Source organism: Bombina bombina, chromosome 5, assembly GCF_027579735.1.
Source record: "Bombina bombina isolate aBomBom1 chromosome 5, aBomBom1.pri, whole genome shotgun sequence".
NCBI classification, from domain to species: Eukaryota; Metazoa; Chordata; class Amphibia; order Anura; family Bombinatoridae; genus Bombina; species Bombina bombina.
The window spans coordinates 295,379,592-295,399,498 of NC_069503.1; the positions used below are offsets into that span (position 1 = coordinate 295,379,592).

The 19,907-nt window shown below is 38.3% G+C and overlaps 1 protein-coding gene across 1 annotated transcript in view; it reads right to left on the reverse strand.

Annotated features, from left to right (window-relative positions):
- CALCR (calcitonin receptor) overlaps positions 1-19,907 on the reverse strand; it is a 1,065,293-nt gene that overhangs the window by 315,144 nt on the left and 730,242 nt on the right. The window contains exon 10 of the mRNA XM_053714051.1: positions 4,760-4,886. Within this exon, the coding sequence (XP_053570026.1) occupies positions 4,760-4,886 (127 nt within the window). The remainder of the gene's footprint in view (positions 1-4,759; positions 4,887-19,907) is intronic.

Consider the following 19,907-nt stretch of genomic DNA (forward strand, 5'->3'; position numbering starts at 1 on the left):
ATTAGCTTTGGATGAATGGAGGCATTGGTTAGAGGGTACCAGTCAACCTTTTTTCATTCTAACAGATCATAAGAATCTTTTATACCTCCATGCAGCTACTCGTCTCAATCCTCGTCAGGCTCGGTGGGCCTTGTTCTTCTCCAGGTTTAATTTTGTACTTTCCTATGTTCCTGGTTCAAAAAATTCCAAGGCAGATGCTTTATCTAGGCAGTTCCAATCTTCTGAGCCTTCTCCTTTGGATTCTGAACCTATACTACGTCCAGTCAAAGTTTTGGCTCAAGTATCCTCTTTTCCAGTACAGGCTTTACATGCTGCTCAAGTCCGGGTACCATCTTCTTGCAAACTACCTTCTGGTATCCTGTATGTACCCAAAGGATTAAGTCTTAAGCTTCTACGTTGGGCTCACGACAACATTTCAGCAGGTCATCCTGGAGTAACCAATACTGTGTGGAAACTGAAGCAGCATGTTTAGTGGTCCACTATAAGGAGGGATGTTAAGGATTATATTGCTGCTTGTAGTTCTTGTGCTTCGAACAATCTTCTCATCAACCGTTTGGTCTATTACACCCTCTTCCTATTCCTCATTACTCTTGGTCTCACATATCCATTGACTTTGTTACAGATCTTCCTGTTTCTGCTGGAAATATGACCATTTGGGTAGTGGTGGATCGGTTCTCCAAGTCTGCTCACTTCATACCTCTTCCAGGCTTGCCTTCAGCTCAAAGACTTTCTGAACTCTTTGTTCTACATATATCTCATTTACATGGTTTTCCCACTAACATAGTGTCAGATCGCGGAGTTCAATTTGAACATATCTCTTTCTACTGCACATCATCCTCAATCCAACGGACAGACTGAGCGTGTAAATCAAACCTTGGAATAATTTCTTAGACATTATGTAGACCATCACCACTCCAACTGGTCTCAGTTATTGCCTTTGGCAGAATTAGCTCACAACTCACGCTATAACGTCTCTTTACAGACCTCTCCCTTTAAGGCAGCTTATGGTTTTGAACCTAAAAACTTTCCTATGATTACCAGTTCTACTGAAGTCCCTGGAGCAGATCGTATTGTGAAAAATCTCAATAACCACTGGCAACTCATTCATCAAAATCTACTTTCCTCTTCCTTAAGACACAAGAGATATGCTGATCGCAGAAGGTGTAAGGCTCCTTTACTTCGTACTGGAGACAGAGTATTTTTATCCACCAGATTCATACGTCTAAAACAACCTTGTACTAAGTTGGGTCCTAAGTACATTGGACCTTTTCAAATTGTTTCCAAAATTTGTTCTTCTGCATACCGCCTGGCTTTACCCAAGACTCTCAAGATCCATCCAGTGTTTCATGTCTCCTTACTGAAGCCAGTCATCAACAACCGGTACTCTATTAAGAGTAAACCACCTCCTCCACTTTCTGTAGAGGGAACTTCTGAGTTTGAAGTCAGACAGATTTTTGATTCCAAGCTACGGGGCAATCGGCTGTACTACCTGGTCCATTGGAAGGGTTATCCTATCTCTGAATGATCTTGGGAACCAGCCTCTCATGTTCATGCTCCAGCTCTTGTCAAGTCTTTTCACAAGAAATACCCTGCCAGTCCCGGTCGGGTCCCCTGGAGAGGTCCTTGAGGAGGGGGCACTGTCATGCTTGGCCGCTGGGAAGCTCCGGCGGTCCTCTCTTTGTGCTTGATTGGCAGGTAGTCTGAGCTGCCCCTTCCTGATGATGTCACTACCAGGCTTTTTATTCCCGGAATTCCTGTTTCTTCAGTGCCCGTTTGTTTGTTTCTCTTTGTGGCTCCTGTGAGGACTTCGCTGTGGAAACTCTATAACTGCTGAATTTCTGTTGCCAAACTTTGCAAAGATTGACTATGCTGGGTTAACCCTCAAACTTCCTGATAACCTGTTGCCAAACACTGCAAGTACTGTTTATTCTGTGAATCTCTCAAACTGCATGTTAACCTGTTGCCAAACTCTGCAAGTACTGTTTATTCAGTGTAACCTTCAAACTGCTTGATATCCTGTTGCAAAACACTGCAAGTACTGTTTATTCTGTGAAACTCTCAAACTGCATGTTTACCTGTTGCCAACCTCTGCAAGTACTGTTTATTCAGTGTAAACCTTCAAACTACCTGATATCCTGTTTTCTAACTCTGCAAGTACTGACTATTCAGTATTAACCTTCAAACTGCCTGATAACCTGTTGCCAAACTCTGCAAGGACTGACTACACAGTGTTAACCCTCAAATTGCCTGATACAAGTTACCTACTCCTGCATTATTAACTGTTTCTTGTTTTACCCTTCCTCTGTCTGAGTATAAGTGGACGATCCCTGCTCTCCTGATTCTGTGGAATTACTCTGCTCCATATTGTGAGTACATTGTTTTTTAGAGGTTGTCGTGGGGTCACGTCCTGGATTAAACTCAGAGTGCAAGGGTGTTGTTTAAGTTCGCCCTAGCATTTGGGTCTTCTTCTGGACATTTCCTAACCTGACACATCTAAAATGGTGTCTCTGATCAAATAATTTTAATATTTGCCCTCCACTCAGTAATACCAGCGCACACAAATGTGCAATGATATTATAAGTTGAGCACAATGCGAATGCAAGCTTGCTTCCATAGGCTCCAATGTGAGTCTCATTCTCATGCCGTGAGACATGGCATGAGAACCTAGTGCAGCAAAGGGGGTAAGTTGTGCAGTGATGGGCAGCAGATTTTAAATATATATAGGCTTATATACATATATATCTATGTGTTTATATATGTATATACATATATTAACACATAAATATATCTGTATATAAGCATATACATATATATTTACAGGGAACACAGTTCCCCATAGACCGCAATGCAAAGGAACTTTTCAGTGCCGTTTTTTTTTTGTGCAGTTTTTATTAAAATCTACAATATACTTTATTTTGGGGCAATTTGGGAATATTTTGAAAATTAACCAGAGATCTGATCTCTGGTTATATTTCGGAGCACTAATTGCTACCGTGACCTTCCAGTAGCAATAACCAGCCACTTGCAATGTCTGGTTATTTATCGCACACCCATAAATGGGTGAATTTGTCTGTTTACAAGAGCACAATAAATTAGCTCTCCACTTGTAATCTAGCCTTTATGTTTTGAATTTGATGTGTCCATCTTGTTTCCGAAATAAAGTGCAAAACCCCTGGTCAGGAATATTGTGAAATTGGAATCCATTGCTGTCCATGAGTCAGAGTTCCTGCTTGCCTGAGTTATGTACCTTTAATTCTCTTCACTATGACTCATCTAGTCGTGCCCACAAACTCATTACAGCTACCTCGTTTTCAAACCTGCCTGCTTAGTATTTTGGTTGCTGTTAATGGTAGCAGCTGCTCTAACTGAGCTCATCTAGTTTGGATTACAAACTCAATAGCTAACCGCTAACTATTGCTGTATTTCTCCCTGAAGGACTTCCTAAGTGGGATCACAACTTTGTTCCTAACCTGTTGCAAATTCTTAACTCCTAAACGGATTTGCAACATTGTTCCTGAAAAAGCTCCTCCGGAGGCTCTCTGCTGCGGATTGCAGCCCTGCACATAGCAAATTTCAGTTTGTATTCTACACCGACTTACCACTCACCACTTAGCTGCTTTTCTTCAAGAGCAGGCATAGTGGGTTACTAAGGCTGTAGCGTCTCTGACATCAACAGCTGATGACCTCTTACATGGCAGATTCTCGGAAAGGAAAACTCCTCCCCATTTGCAGTTTATTCTCCAGTCGCTTGCAAAGCTATCAGCCGTTTTTCCTGTGCACCATCGCTCTTGAGCTTCATCTACTCCTTATGCTGAGGATAGCTTGATTTAGCTGGAACATAGGTAGCCAGTGAAGGCTTCTCAACTAATTTAAGCTATCAGTGCAACATTAGCACTTCTCTATAACTAAAAGGCAATACTTCTAGCAATCTCAGAATTCCTAATCACAAATAGGAGACTCTTTTGGCTAAATTCCTATTAAGCCACAGAGACACTAGCCCACAATGCTACTTAGTATTAGCAAAGTCATTCTCCTTCCAGAATCTTGATTGCACTTCTATAAATTTATAGTGTATATCAAATTAGGAGGTGATACATTTACACATATTCTAATATCAGCAGTTGTGTTCCAATAACCTTATATACCATTTCACCATGCATCTTATATGTGATTTTCCTGCTATTTGCTCAGATCCAATCTGAACTTTTCCAAAGAAAGAAATATTATTACATGGATTGGGAAGACTCACTAAACATAAATCGTATACACCAAACCCCCCACTACCCACTAATAAACAGAATCAGGATTGGAATCGACCCCTAATACTAAATACAGCCAAACTAGTTCAATATATATGAATGTAGTAAAAATGCTAAGCCAAACATTCAGTGTTACAAGTATCAATTATTGTAGACAGCTACAACCAAAAACATTTACATAGTTTTTGAGTTTTGAAAGGTTCAATTAAATTGTGGCATCCTTTATATTTTAAACGTTATTCAAATGCAATGCAAAGAAAAATGTTACAATATGATTGTTGCCATAAAACAGAATGAAAAAAATCTGTCTATAAATATAATTTAAAAACATATTTTCTTGGTTAAGCATTGATTTAACTACTATACAAAACTGCACTAACTGCCATTTTATGATTATAACATTAGATTTTGCTAGTAACATACATTGATGATTAGTCACTGTTATTTCTACATTGTATATCCTATTCTAATATGTAAATTTAAGTAAATATAATACTTACAGGGTCTCTTCTCACAAGTTCTGTGTTGGGTACAACTGCGATAAGATGGACAAGTGTAAACACTGAGTTCAGCACATAGGTGAAAAATAAATTCTTATGTAATGTTATCCTTTGACAGCTGAGGCTCCTACAACACAAAACCCAAACAATATATTAGTTGTTTAATTTTACACATCTGGCTAAGCTATGAAATAGTGCATTATGTGCAGTACCCTACCAGTTTCTAAAGACAAGCAAAAAATGGTAATGCACCATAATGAAATGTTTACTTTTCTGATCTGCAATGTGCTACATAGCTGATAACCAAAAGAGAAGCGGAAATTAAAAATGTTGCAAAAAAAGTCAGTACTGAAATCATTATGCTAGTCTATACCAGAATTTGTATTGTTTAAATAGACAGATAATCCCTTTATTACCCATTCCCCAGTTTTGCATAACCAACAGAGTTATATTAATATACTTGTTACCTCTGTGATTACCTTGTATCTAAGCATCTTCTGACAGCCCCCTGATCACATGACATTTTATTTATTTATTATCTATTGACTTGCATTTTAGTCAATTAGTGCAGTGTCTGCCACAAGCTACGGCCGTGATCACAATGTTATCAATAAGGCTCCCATGAACTAGCACTCCCCTGTTGTGAAAAGCAAATAAAAAAGCATGTGATAAGAGGCAGCCTTAAGGTACCTAGAAATTAGCATATGAGCATACCTAGGTTTATCTTTCAACTAAGCATAACAAAAGAACAAAGCACATTTGATGATAAAAGTAAATTGGAATGTTGTTTAAAAACATAAATTATGCTTATCAGATAATTTTCTGTACAGGGAGAGTCCACAGCTGCATTAATTACTTGTGGTACTACAGAACCTGGCCACCAGGAGGAGGCAAAGCCACCCCAGCCAAAGGCTTAAATACCACCCCCCCCACTTCCCTCATTCCCCATTAATTCTGCTGAGGGAACAAGGAATAGTAGGAGAAATATCAGGGTGAAAAAGGTGCTAGAAGAACAAGTTAAAATTTAGCGCCGCCCAATGGAGAACATGGGCGGGAGCTGTGGACTCTCCCTGTACAGAAGGAAAGGAAATTATCTGGTAAGCATAATTTATGTTTTCCTTCTTAATAAAGGGAGAGTCCACAGCTGCATTCATTACTTGTGGGAAATAATACCCAAGCTACAGAGGACACTGAATGCTAACGGGAGGGCAAAAAAGAAGAGGCGGACCCCATCTGAGGGCACTACAGCCTGCAAAACAATTTCACCTGAAGGCTGCTTCAACAGAAGCATAAAACTCAACAAAAGATTGGAAAAAGAATTTAAGGAAGACCAAGAAGTCCGCCCAACAAAACTGATCCATAGAGGCCCTATGTGAGAGGCCCAAGAGGATGTCACTGCTTGAAAAACTGAGCCGTAAACCTCTGAGGAAGCTTGCGTCCCGCTGACTCATATCCCAAGTGGAAGATACTCTTTAATTAAAAAATAAGGAAGTTGAAGATGTCTTCAGACCCTTACACTTCCCAGATAGATAGTAAACAGAGAAAGCTGTCTATTCCTATATAGCCTGAAGATAAAACTTTAAGGCACAACTCCATATTATGTAGTAAACCTTCCTTCGTACAGAAGGAATAGGATATAAAAAATGGACCACAAATTCTTGACTGAAGGTGCGATTTGACACAACCTTAGCAGGAATCCAACTAAGTTTGTAGAACAGCCTTACTATCGTGGAACACCCGATAAGGAGTGTCACATTGCAAGACCATAAACTCAGAGACTTCTGCACGCAGAAGCAATATTTAGACGTAAAGGGACGTCTAAGATAACAACTTAAAGACAACCTCATGCATAGGACAAAAGTAGCCCAATGCAAAACCATAAGAACAAGATCCAAAACGCCAAGAAGGAGCATCAGAACTACACACCAGCCTGAACACAGTCAGAGCCCTAACAAAAACTGTAAGTCCAGAAGTTCAACGAGCCTCTGGAGCCAAAAAACAGACAGGGCCAAAACTGTCTCAACAAGGAACTAGCTAAGAGGCCCTTCTCAAGATCATCCTGGAGGAAGGAAAGAACCCTGGCAGGTCTAAATAGTGTGCCAGGACAAACCACGCTCTACAGAGCCAAAGGGGTCCTCCACACCTATGATAGATGACGAGGGACCTGCTTACGCGCTTTAAGGAGAGGACCATAACCTCTCAGAAAAACCATCTCTTCGGCTAAGACTTAGCAACATCTCGCAGTCAGCCTCAGAGAAAAAGGATTCAAGGAAGCAAAGAGACCTTGTTCCTGCAGATCCCTGCGACAAGGTAACCTTCATTGGAGGTGAACCACTAAATCGTGCACCACGTTCTATGCGGCCTCAGCGGAGTAATCAGTATTAATGACTTCTATCCCTGCTAGATTCGAGCCACCACTCACGGAAAGAGTGATATGGTGGAAAAGGAAAATTTAAGTGAACCTCCAAGGCACCGTTAATGTAGCCATTAGCTCTGCCTAAGGATCGCTGAACCATGACCCATAATGGGTAAACTGGAATAGAGACGGGATGTGCCGAGATTGTCAATCGGCGTCGCCTTCCAGTTACAATTCAGATAAAAGGAATTTCTGTAGATAACATCTGTCCCGGATGATCCCCCCTGGAGAGAGGGTTGCTGACAGTGAGCAGTAGTGGGCCTCTGCCCACTACCAAACCTGAGATACTACCCTCAATACTAGGGAGTCTCTCGTTCTCAGAAGAAAATCCAAGCCAGTAAAAGTAAGACTGACTAGAATCCTTACACTGGGACAAACCCAGTAGACTAAACACTCAGAGCAGAACAGATTGCCTGAAGATCCAAAAAGATAAATGGGAGGGAGAATATCCAGAGATTCCTGGCCCCCTTGGGAATGCCCTCACCAACCTGATGGACTTGCGACCGAAGTGAAAACTGCCCCAGGAGATTTAAGAAAGATGTCCCACAGGACAGGGAGATCTTGACAAGGACACTGGAAAGCTATTCTCTCAACCTTTAGTCCATGTAAATCTGTAAACACAAATTTGAAAAAGCTCCACTCCACTGCCTCAGCACACACCGAACCTCGGCTGGGATGAGACTTGACAAAAGGAATGAAGTCTAATATGGACCCCATGATAAGTCATCACCCCTCCAACACAGTGCTAGCGATGGCCTGAAGGAGGTTGCCTGGCTAAATTAGCATCCAGTAATCCTCTCTGGTGCCTACATCAGAGAAACCCTGGGCTAGATCCATCTCTGAGGATCGAGGAAGACAGATGAAAACACTAAAAGTCTTCAATCAGATGAGAGGATGGTAATTAAACCAGAATCGTCAAGACAAGGGAAGCTACCATTAGACCTTGCTTTCTGGCCAACTGACAAAATAAAACCCCAGATTCTAAAAAAAATACTAGAATCAGTAGTGATACCAGAAACCAAAGTACTGGAAGTGCCGCTCAGTGGTATCTAGCATCTCAACATTAGTTGATGAAAACACCCTGTTGTGGCATACAGAACATAATTGAGAGGGCTTGACTATCCGGGCCTCCTCACAATATACACAGGTATCAAATTCTGTCGTAGAGGGATCCCCCTATAAAAAAATCAGAATCCTCCATAATTAGATAACCCTATTTAATCAGAGAAAAAACAACTGGCACCGTATACCCCCAATGGCTGGGGCACTCACCACCTCCTATGACCCAGACAGTATAGAGAATAGGGAATGGAAACAGTGACCACTCCCGGTTACACGGTGCACCATGCAGGATCGCCCCTGCTAATGGAAAAGCACGCCAAGCTTAATAAAACTGCCAACTCTCAAGTTAAAAAGCAGCCTGTACATTCTGTATCATCCTATGAGCCCAAAAACATTTCACACACATAAAGCAGCAGAAAACAAATATAAACAAATATGATTAAACCCCACTGTTTAACAATCCCCCTCAGGTGATATTAACCCTTGATTCCATAAAGATAAAAGGAGTCCCACTGTGACCCTGTCTTCTAGCGTTACCATATGTGCAAAAAATGAAACAATCTTACCAAAATCTATGCCGTGGAACAGAAACACGGTCCCTCAAGTGTGACAGACTGTAGCATCGCTTCTGACATGGACTTGAGTGATGAAAAGCAGGCAGCAAAACTTGTCAACGCTGATTGCTTAGGAGCTCTTAATACGAGCCTGGATGGGTTCGCAGAAAGACTCTCCTGGCATCTCCAGACTCTAACTTTCATCAATGCTCTCACTGAAAGGCTGAGAAGACTACTTAAAACTCTAGTCCCATATCGAAGGGTAGATACCCTTCCTAAGGAACTACTCCGAAATCTTCTGACACTTCTCTGCCAACTTCCTGTGACAAAAGGCAAAGAATGACTGGGGGATGAGGGAAGTGGGGGAGGTATTTAAGCCATTGGCTGGGGTGTTTTTGCCTCCTCCTGGTAGCCAGGTTCTGTATTCCCACAAGTAAAGAATGCAGCTGTGGACTCTCCTTGTATTAAGAAGGAAATTACATGCCCTATCTGAATCATGAAAGTTTACTTTAAGACAGTAAAAAAAACTTTATTTTTTACATCACATATTACCTATTCAAAGGACACAATATGAATAAACCTGGTAACTAGCGTTTTGAGAATAACAAATTTAAAAAAAATGTAAGAGGTAGTCCAGGGGCAATATTTTTAATCAATTTTATTGAGGTATAGGTTTACAGAAGTTAGAGGCTGCATTATGAACAATGATCAGTAAAAAATAAAGTCACATAAATTTGCCAATGAAAATGTATCTATAAAGTTGACATATACACATTTTTATGCATTTTCCCTCTTGTTATACTAAACTTTCCTTAACTAAATGGCCGGCCATTGACCTTACAATTTTTATGAGCAGAAAGACAGAAAAGTTGTGCTAATATAATAAAAAACATGCTACTTTTACCCTTAAAAGATCTAAATTAGGTTCTACCATTAGAATATTAAAAAAAGTTAAATGCACACTATTCATACTTGTGTGGCAAAAAGTACAGGTAGCCCTCAGTTTACGCCGGGGTTAGGTTCCAGAAGGAATGGTTGTAAATCGAAACCGTTGCAAATTGAAACCCAGTTTATAATGTAAGTCAATGGGAAGTGAGAGAGATAGGTTCCAGGCCCCTCTCAAAATTGTCATAAGTAACACCTAATACATTATTTTAAAAGCTTTGGAATGAAGACTTTAAATGCTAGACAGCATTATTAACCTAATAAAATAATCACACAACACAGGATATATAATTATACTAAGTTAAATGAACAAAAACATTTGCTAAACAGCATTATAAAACTAATAAAATAATCACAAAACACAGACTTCACTTGCATTTTTCTGCAAAAAGTTCTTTCTATGCATTCCAATCTGGACTGAGTTATAGACAGAAAGATCTTGTTCCTTTGAAATCTGCTTGATAGCTCAGGTCTGGTTCAACTGATTAATTTCAGCTTGCTTGGCTTTGCTGTAACACAAGCGGACAGCTCCACCTACTGGCTATTTTAATAAATGCACTGCTTCTCAATGCTTTTCAATAGCAGTCACATGACTGGAAAAAAAGGTTGTTATTCTGAAACGGTGTAAATTGAACCGTTGCAAAACGAGGGCCACCTGGTACTATATTTTGGCCAAATTAAGATTGCCTGCTACCATCAAGGCAAACCCAGAGGTGAGTCCTACTTGAATACATTTTAATGTGTGATGTATTTAAAATCAGTTATACTGCTCACCCGTATACACTTGTTGTCTCCTTAACTAACATGGCTTCTTATAGAAAAGTTGTGAGGATAATAAACGTGAAGTTCCTTTTAGCCTTAAAAGGTACCATTGATCCAGTCAGAGTCAGGTTCTACAATTAGCAAAGCCAGAATACTTTTTTTTTAATCTACTATTTTTTTTATGCACTAGGGTTTCTAGATGCTATACTTATATTGCAGATCATATTCCAAAGAATTGCAGATAAACGGTCAATGCCTTGGAATAAATATACTATAGTTAATAAGGAGCATCTATGATAATGCATATAATAGAATATGGATGCCCTCCTTGAGCAACAGAAAAAAATATACAAGCATAATTTTAACTATATGCTGAAAATTAAACCTAAGTTTTGTAAAAACAGCACTAGGCCCACATCTGCAGTTCACTAAACTATGCCTAAAAGTATCTCATAATCAACAAACAATGAAAAGATATGGCTACTAACAGCATGGTTGTGGTCATCTCAAGAAGGGCCCCAGAGCCCCAAGTTCCACAATCACCAATGGATCCTGAACAAGGGACAGAAAGAAAAACCTTGGGAGGCTGAGGGAAACACAAACTGCTTTGAAGACAACACTACGTGAACATCATATTCCTCTGACTTATGTTCTGGCAAATTAGCTCTCAGTCAAAAGCTCTAAAATAATTTCTTCCCTCATGGTAAGTTGAGCTGACCCATCAGTCTTTTGATCTGGAAATGTGGATAAAAAAAGTAGAGCTGTGGATGCTGAGTGTATCTGCAATTCTTCTATGTCTAAATTTTTTTGGCCAGCTTCTATTCTCCAACAGGGACCAAACTGGAATAAGGTGAAGTAGAATTGCAACACAAGTTAAATATAAACAGTGGACCTAAGAGTTCTGGAACACTGCCTGATTGTTGTGTCAAAGAGATCTGAGAGAACTCCAATTAAACCTGTAATTAGATACCTGCGACATCTGAACAAAAATATCAGGATTTATAGACAGAAGAGCCCTCAGGGTCACAGCCTATCATGACTGTCACCTTAAAGTATCCTCCCCAATGAACAATATTTGATTTGTTACCATTAAAATATAGTCAATGAAGTACAGTCACCCTATCTCAGTATATATATATATATATATATATATATATATATATATATATATATATACACACACCGGTATATATACCGGTATATATATGTAGAAGCCTGCAATCAAATATTATGCAGAGCAAGATTTGCAAAATGAATCAAAAGGAATGAAAACACCACAGTGTCTTTAATATTCCTGCTTTAAGCATTGCAGCTATTAGCAACAACTAAAGTGAACAAAACATAAATGCGATAGATCATAATAAAGTATATTAATAGATCCGTCTTCAAAATCTTTCCCATATTGATTGGCCAATTGTAAGACATCTACCATACTGAAGAGGAGAATTTGACAAATTAAGCTTAGACCTACATTATTGAAGTAGATTGAATTTCTGTATTCAGCATAAGTAGAATTTCAGATTGTACCACGGCTTTTTGCAGTGGACTGTCTTCATAATAGATAATGATTTTGTTTTTTTTCTAATAAATATACATTGTTACAGTATTTATCTATAACTTAAGCTTAAAGGGACACTGAACCCAAACTTTTTATTTCATGATTCAGATAGAGCATGACATCTTGAGCAACTTTATAATTTACTCCTATTATCAATTTTTTTTCGTTCTCTTGCTATTTTAAAAGCAGGAATGTAAATCTTAGCAGCCAGACCATTTTAGGTTCAGCACCATGTATAGCGCTTGCTTATTGGAGGCTTACATTTACCTACCAATAAGCAAGAATAACCCAGGTTCTCAACAAAAAATGGGCCAGCTCCTATGCATCGCATTACTGCTTTTTAAATAAAGATTGCAAGAGAACAAAGAAAAATTGATAATACGAGTAAATGAGAAAGTTGCTTAAAATTGCATGCTCTATCTGAATCATGAAAGAAAGAAAAAAATGGGTTTAGTATCCCTTTAAGGTTCCACCTTATAAATGTACATGATTTTATTACAAGACCAGAGACATATATTTTGCTTTCTTTCCTTTACTACTTAAATGCAGTTTTAAAAGTATATATAATAAATACAAATAATTGTCAAATTTTGAAAAGGACAGCAAAAAACAAAGTACAGATCAGTGACCAATAGCAATGGAAAACTGATTAAACCAAAACAACATAGTCAATCAGGTTGATAATGTATCCTATAAACTGTCCAATACACAGCAGCAAATCCTCTTTCTTTTACTGCTTCAGAAAGATAAGTATTGTACTCAAAGTGTTAATAAATATAATTTTTTCTTGATATTATTTATTTTCTTTAATTGTTTATATATATATATATATATATATATATATATATATATATATATATATATATATATATATATATATATATATATATATATATACAGTGGGGCAAAAAAGTATTTAGTCAGCCACCAATTGTGCAAGTTCTCCCACTTAAGAAGATGTGAGAGGCCTGTAATTTTCATCATAGATATACCTCAACTATGAGAGACAAAATGTTGAAACAAATCCAGACAATCACATTGTCTGATTTGGAAAGAATGTATTTGCATATTATGGTGGAAAATAAGTATTTGGTCACCTACAAACAAGCAAGATTTCTGGCTCTCACAGACCTGTACCTTCTTCTTTAATAGACTCCTCTGTCCTCCACTAATTACCTGTATTAATGGCACCTGTTTGAACTTATTATCAGTATAAAAGACACCTGTCCACAACCTCAAACAGTCACACTCCAAACTCCACTATGTTGAAGACCAAAGAGCTGTCGAAGGACACCAGAAACAAAATTGTAGACCTGCACCAGGCTGGGAAGACTGAATCTCCAATAGGCAAGCAGCTTGGTGTGAAGAAATCAACTATGGGAGCAATAATTAGAAAATGGAAGACACACAAGACCACTGATAATCTCCCTCGATCTGGGGCTCCACGCAAGATCTCACCCCATGGGGTCAAAATGATCACAAGAATGGTGAGCAAACATCCCAGAACCACACGGGGGGACCTAGTGAATGACCTGCAGAGAGCTGGGACCAACATAACAAAGGCTACCATCAGTAACACACTACGCCACCAGGGACTCAGATCCTGCAGTGCCAGACATGTCCCCCTGCTTAAGCCAGTACATGTCCGGGCCCATCTGAAGTATGCTAGAGAGCATTTGGATGATCCAGAAGCGGATTGGGAGAATGTCATATGGTCAGATGGAACCAAAGTAGAAATGTTTGGTAGAAACACAACTCGTCGTGTTTGGAGGAGAGAAAATGCTGAGTTGCAACCAAAGATCACCATACCTACTGTGAAGCATGGGGTAGCAACATCATGCTTTGGGGCTGTTTCTCTGCAAAGGGAACAGGACGACTGATCCATGTACATGAAAGAATGAATGGGGCCATGTATTGTAAGATTTGAGTGCAAACCTCCTTCCATCAGCAAGGGCATTGAAGATGAAACGTGGCTGGGTCTTTCAGCATGACAATGATCCCAAACACACCGCCCGGGCAAGGAAGGAGTGGCTTCGTAAGAAGCATTTCAAGGTCCTGGAGTGGCCTAGCCAGTCTCTAGATCTCAACCCCATAGAAAACCTTTGGAGGGAGTTGAAAGTTTGTGTTGCCCAGCGACAGCCCCAAAACATCACTGCTCTAGAGGAGATCTGCATGCAGGAATGGGCCAACATACCAGCAACAGTGTGTGACAACCTTGTGAAGACTTACAGAAAACGTTTGACCTCTGTCATTGCCAACAAAGGATATATAACAAAGTATTGAGATGAACTTTTGATATTGACCAAATACTTATTTTCCACCATAATTTGCAAATAAATTATTTCCAAATCAGACAATGCGATTGTCTGGATTTGTTTCCACATTTTGTCTCTCATAGTTGAGGTATACCTATGATGAAAATTACAGGCCTCTCTCATCTTCTTAAGTGGGAGAACTTGCACAATTGGTGACTGACTAAATACTTTTTTGCCCCACTGTATATATATATATATATATATATATATATATATATATATATATATATATATAATTTTTTGCAGTATTATTGTTTTCATTTCGTTATTTGACAAATATAATTTGTTGTTTTATTAATCTTTTTATTAATCTCTATATCGTTTGTTAAATTTATTTTCCCCTTTTCTTTTATATTTATTTATTTGCTCCGGTTTCGTTTCCTCCTCATTTAAACCCCCCTTTTTGCTCCTGTTAGTTCGGGCTTTTCCTTACCCGTTGAGCTGTGTTGTTCCGACATCCATCTTGTGTGTGTCGGCCTCGGTGCGCATGCGCAGTGTTCCTCCATTTCACTGCGTAGTTTCAATTCATTTGTTTCCCACCCTCTTACCTCAGCTGGCTATCGTGGGAATCAGTTGAAACTTTGTTGCGCTGCGGAGCCAAGTGTTTACTCGAACTGTTATTTTCAATAGACATCACTATAATCTGGTCTCTGTCTCCATCTTTTGACCAATATTATTATTACATTGTTAAAAGTTATATATTTCTTTTTTGTTTGTTCATATTCTGTGGGGTCAATTTTAAAATATATAATATATATAAAAAATATTTTTAATTGTTTTATTATTAATTAATCATTTAAATAGTCTCATTTGAAATAAATATTTATATTTAAATATAGTTTTAAATAATATTTATTTTAATATGTCTCAATCCTCAGATTTGAACCCTTCACTTAATTCTGAAGGTGTTCAAAAGATGATTGACGTTTCAATGAACTCAATGCTGGAAAAAAATAACCTTTTTAATTGATAAATCCTCAAAAAATGCTATTAAAAGGAAAAGACCAATTTCAAGTGGTATTAAAGCAAGTAAGAAATTGGTAAAGAAATCTCACCAGCTTGTCTCTGGCTCTGCTGTTCCTTGCAGGAAAGGAAGGAAAACACCTGCTATTTCCTCTACTCCCAAGAGGTCACTTATGAGAGAGGCTTTGGCCAATGATGAAAACGTTGAGATTTGCTCTGATACAGATTTTAATTCCGATTCCTCTCTGGACTCGGTTAAATCTGAAGATTATTTTTCTCATTCTTCATCTGAAGATTCTTCGGCTTCTCCGAAGATTAAAATTTTTTAAAAGTGTTTGAAAACATCCAAACATCTAGATACTAAAAAAGTAAAAATTTTTGACTGTCTAGGTAACCCTAGGTTTAATGCGGATGATTTGCATCATCCTAGATCTGCAGAGTGGTGCCCTTCATCTGATATTCAGATTTTATAGATTTCCAGCTTTGCCAACCTTTAAAAAGGGATTATAGAAATAAAATGAGGGCAGAATGCCCTAGACCAATTCTCCCAAACAATGCAAGTTCTACCCCTGAAGTAGATCCAAAAATTTAAAATTTATAGGGTCCCCAAGATTTAAACTCAAAAAAGGGATGGATAGGGCTTGGAAAATTTGTCAGGACAAAATGTTAGACTCCATTGGCCCCTTAGCAAAACTTTTTGACTTGTCTGAACAAGCTGTGTATGATAATTCTTTGTTAGACCCGGTAATTGTCAGAGAATAGCTTCAGAGAATGCTCAGCTTTTTAGGGAACGCAAACTCAGCAATGTACACTGAGCGCAGATGCAATATCCTTAAAAGAATTGACCCCAGAGTATGTGATTTTGCAATAAACGAAATTCATACTGATACAAATGGTCTTTTAGTCGGAGAGACTTTTATAAAAGAACTTAACAGTTATGTAAATACTTTTTCTAATCTAAATAAAGTGAGAACATCAATGAAAAATATCTTTTATCAGGATTGTTTTTCTGAACAGGCTGGGAAAGGTAGAGGCCGCTTTCCCGGCCGTGCTTCATACCCAAATAGGTCTCAATTCACCAGTCAACAATTTCAACCTCAAAGACAATACCAAAATCCAGTCTCCTCAGGCTTCTTTCAATCCAGAGGAAGATTTTGGAACCCAAGACTTCAGCGTTCAAGGCAAAGATCCCGCTCCCCTCAAGGTAAATATTTTTTTTCTTCCCTCTCAGATTTCTTCCAAAAACATAGTAGGAGGCAGATTATCTCTCTTCACACACAATTTAGACGATATCTTGATTATGAATCAAAACTCTGTCATTCTAAATTCACAACTCCAACTTACCATTTATATTCTGGAAAATTTAGTTTTCTTAGTCAACAAAGAGAAGTCTGTTCTTTCACCAACCAAATCTCTAACCTTTTTAGATTTCCAAATAGACACATTGAATTCTACACTCAGCCTACCCAGAGAGAAAATTGTGAATATCAAGAAAGAGATTTTAAAAACTCTTTCATTATCTTTAGTTCCCCTCAGGACTATAGCCAGAATAGTTGGGTTACTCTCATCCTCTATTCAGGCTATTTTCCCTGCTCCTCTTCACTACAGGGAACTTCAGTGTTTAATTTTTTTTCATCTTCAGAAAGGTTTTTCATATTCCCACTTAATTCCTCTTTCTTCAGAAGCCAAAGAGGAACTATCGTGGTAGCTCTCCCATATAGAAGCTTGGAATGGGATAGCCATTTTTGGAAAAACTCTGGATCTAATCATAGAATCCGATGCCAGTCGTTCAGGCTGGGGAGCTCATTGTGGTCCTTCAATCACAGGAGGAAATGGTCTTCAGAAGAAAAACGTTTTCATATCAACTGCTTAGAACTTTTGGCAGGCTCTTTTGCAGTCAAGAGTTTTGTCAAAGATTCTTTTCCTGTGTCCATTTTTCTCAGAATGGACAATATTTCTTCAGTTCGCTATTTGAATCGTCTCGGTGGTACAAAATCGAGAGATTTATCAATTATTACGAAAGAATTAATTCAACTTTGCTTGGACAGAAATATTTCTGTCAAAGCAGAATATATTCCAGGTTTATCCAATGTCGCAGAGGATTGGTGTTCTCGGTATCTAACAGATTCCAGCGACTGGAAACTTCATCATCAAGTTTTTCCCTCGCTTCAATCTCTCAGAGGTCCCTTTCTGATGGATCTATTTGCTTTGAGACTGAATTTTCAGATTTGTCCATATTTCAGTTGGCGTCCAGATCCAGATGCTTTGGCAATCGATTCATTTCTCCACCCCTAACCTCTCTGGACAGCTTATGCGTTTCCCCCATTTTCAATGATTCAGAGGACCATATTGGTAGTCCGTCGGGATCTCCTTTCAATTCTCCTAATCACTCCCCTTTGACCATCTCAACCCTGGTACCCATCTCTTCTAGAATTGTCTGTCAACCATCCTGTTCTTCTTCCAATTTTTCCCCTACTCTTGTCAGATCCAGAAGGTCATCCTCACGATCTTATCCTTCAAGGTTCTCTTCGTCTCATAGCATGGTCAATTTCGGGCGATCCTCATCTCTCCAGGATTTATCACAACAAGCTAAGGAACTCCATCAAGATTCATTGGCCCCTGGGACCAAAAAATGCTATTTTTCCGCATGGACCAGATGGTCTAGCTGGTGCGTGGAAAGAAGTTTGGATCCCCTTTCAATTGATATAATTTATATTATTCATTTCCTTACATCACTTTTTGATTCAGGATTAGCTTACAGAACTATCAATGTTTATAGATCGGCCATTTCTGCTAAGCATTCTTTTATTAATAATTTTCCTGTGGGTCAACACCCTTTAATTTGCAAATTAATGAAAGCAATTAAACTTAAAAGACCTCCAGCTCCTAAATATTCTTCCTTTTGGGACATTGATCTTATATTTTCTCTTTTTAAGTCTTGGCCTTCAAATGAATTTTTATCCTTGAAACAACTTTCTGCTAAACTAGCTACCCTTTTGTGTTTAATTTCTTTTCGTAGAGTTTCTGATGTCAGAGCTTTAGATTTGAATTCTAAACGTTTTACTCCTGAAGGTGTTACTTTCTTTATCTCTAAAAGAACTAAATCTTTTTCAACTTCTATATTCTATCCTTATTTACCTTCCGAAACTCTTCTTTGTGTGGTTGTATGTCTCAAAGAGTATGAACGCAGAACTTCTTCCTTTCGTACTTCTGCTTCTAGTCAACTTTTGTTATCCTTTATTCCTCCTCATTATCCTGTATCTTCTACTTCTATAGCCAGGTGGGTTAAATGGGTTATGAGTGAAGCAGGTATTGATGTATCTTTTTCTGCTCACTCTGTTAGAGGATCAGCCGCTTCTAAAGCCTTTTTGAAATTTTGGATGCAGCTGACTGGTCTTCTGATTCTATTTTTAAACAATTTTATTTTAAACCCATTGAACATGCCTCGCTTAACTTATTTTGTTAGTTGCTTTAAACTAGCAAAATATGAGTCTCTGGTCTTGTAATAAAATTCAGATTATTCTAAGTTATGAAGGTATAATCTAGATTTTATTAAAGACACAGAGACGAGTATTTTCCCTCCTCTGTTTTATATATTTTTTCCCACCCTTTATTTGTTTTATTATATTATTAATCTTTATTGTATATTTGTTTTAGTTACCAACCAATAACAGGGATATACTTCTAAGTGCTTTTGTCCCTTCTCATCTGTGTGAGAAGACGAAACTTCAATCAACTTTTCCCCATCTTATACAGAGTTCCAGTTGTTCTTCAATCTCCTCATATGGGATGGATATTTCCTCATGGATGATTCTCCTCCTCAAGTTTCTTCTCTTCAGTTTTATCTGTTGCTTTTTCGCCTGGAGTTATTTCTTCATGATAGACTTTTTGTTTCCTTCATCAGTTGCCAAGAAAGAGGATTTGCTGCTGTGTATTGGACAGTTTATAGGAAACATTATCAACCTGATTGGCTATGTTGTTTCGGTTTAATCAGTTCTCCATTGCTATTGGTCACTGATCTGTACTTTGTTTTTTACTGTCCTTTTCAAAATTTGACAGTTATTTGTATTTATTATGTATACTTTTAAAACTGCATTTAAGTAGTAAAGGAAAGAAAGCAAAATACTTGTCTCTGTGTCTTTAATAAAATCTAGATTATACCTTCATAACTTAGGATAATCCGAATTATTATCCACTTCTTTATTTCCTACTACTGCAAATCTTTTTTCTCCGGTCTCCGAAGCTACTGCCTGTTCCCACTGCAATCCCTTATGAGTGCCTCTATGAGGCTCATTTTGCCTAAGCTTTGCTCCACATCTTCTGCACCTCTTTGCCAATATCTCTACTGGCTTCCCTTAGCCTCAAGAATGAAATTAAAATGTTGACCCTAATATACAAAGCACTCACTAACACTGCACTCTCCTATATTTATTCCTTTGTCTGCTAATACTCCCAACTTGCCCCCTCCGCTCTGCCCTAGACCTACTTCTCTCCTCATCTTTCATTACTTCCTCCAGCTTTTGTCTTGCAAGACATGCAAGACTTTTCTAAAACTGCATCTATAATATGAAAC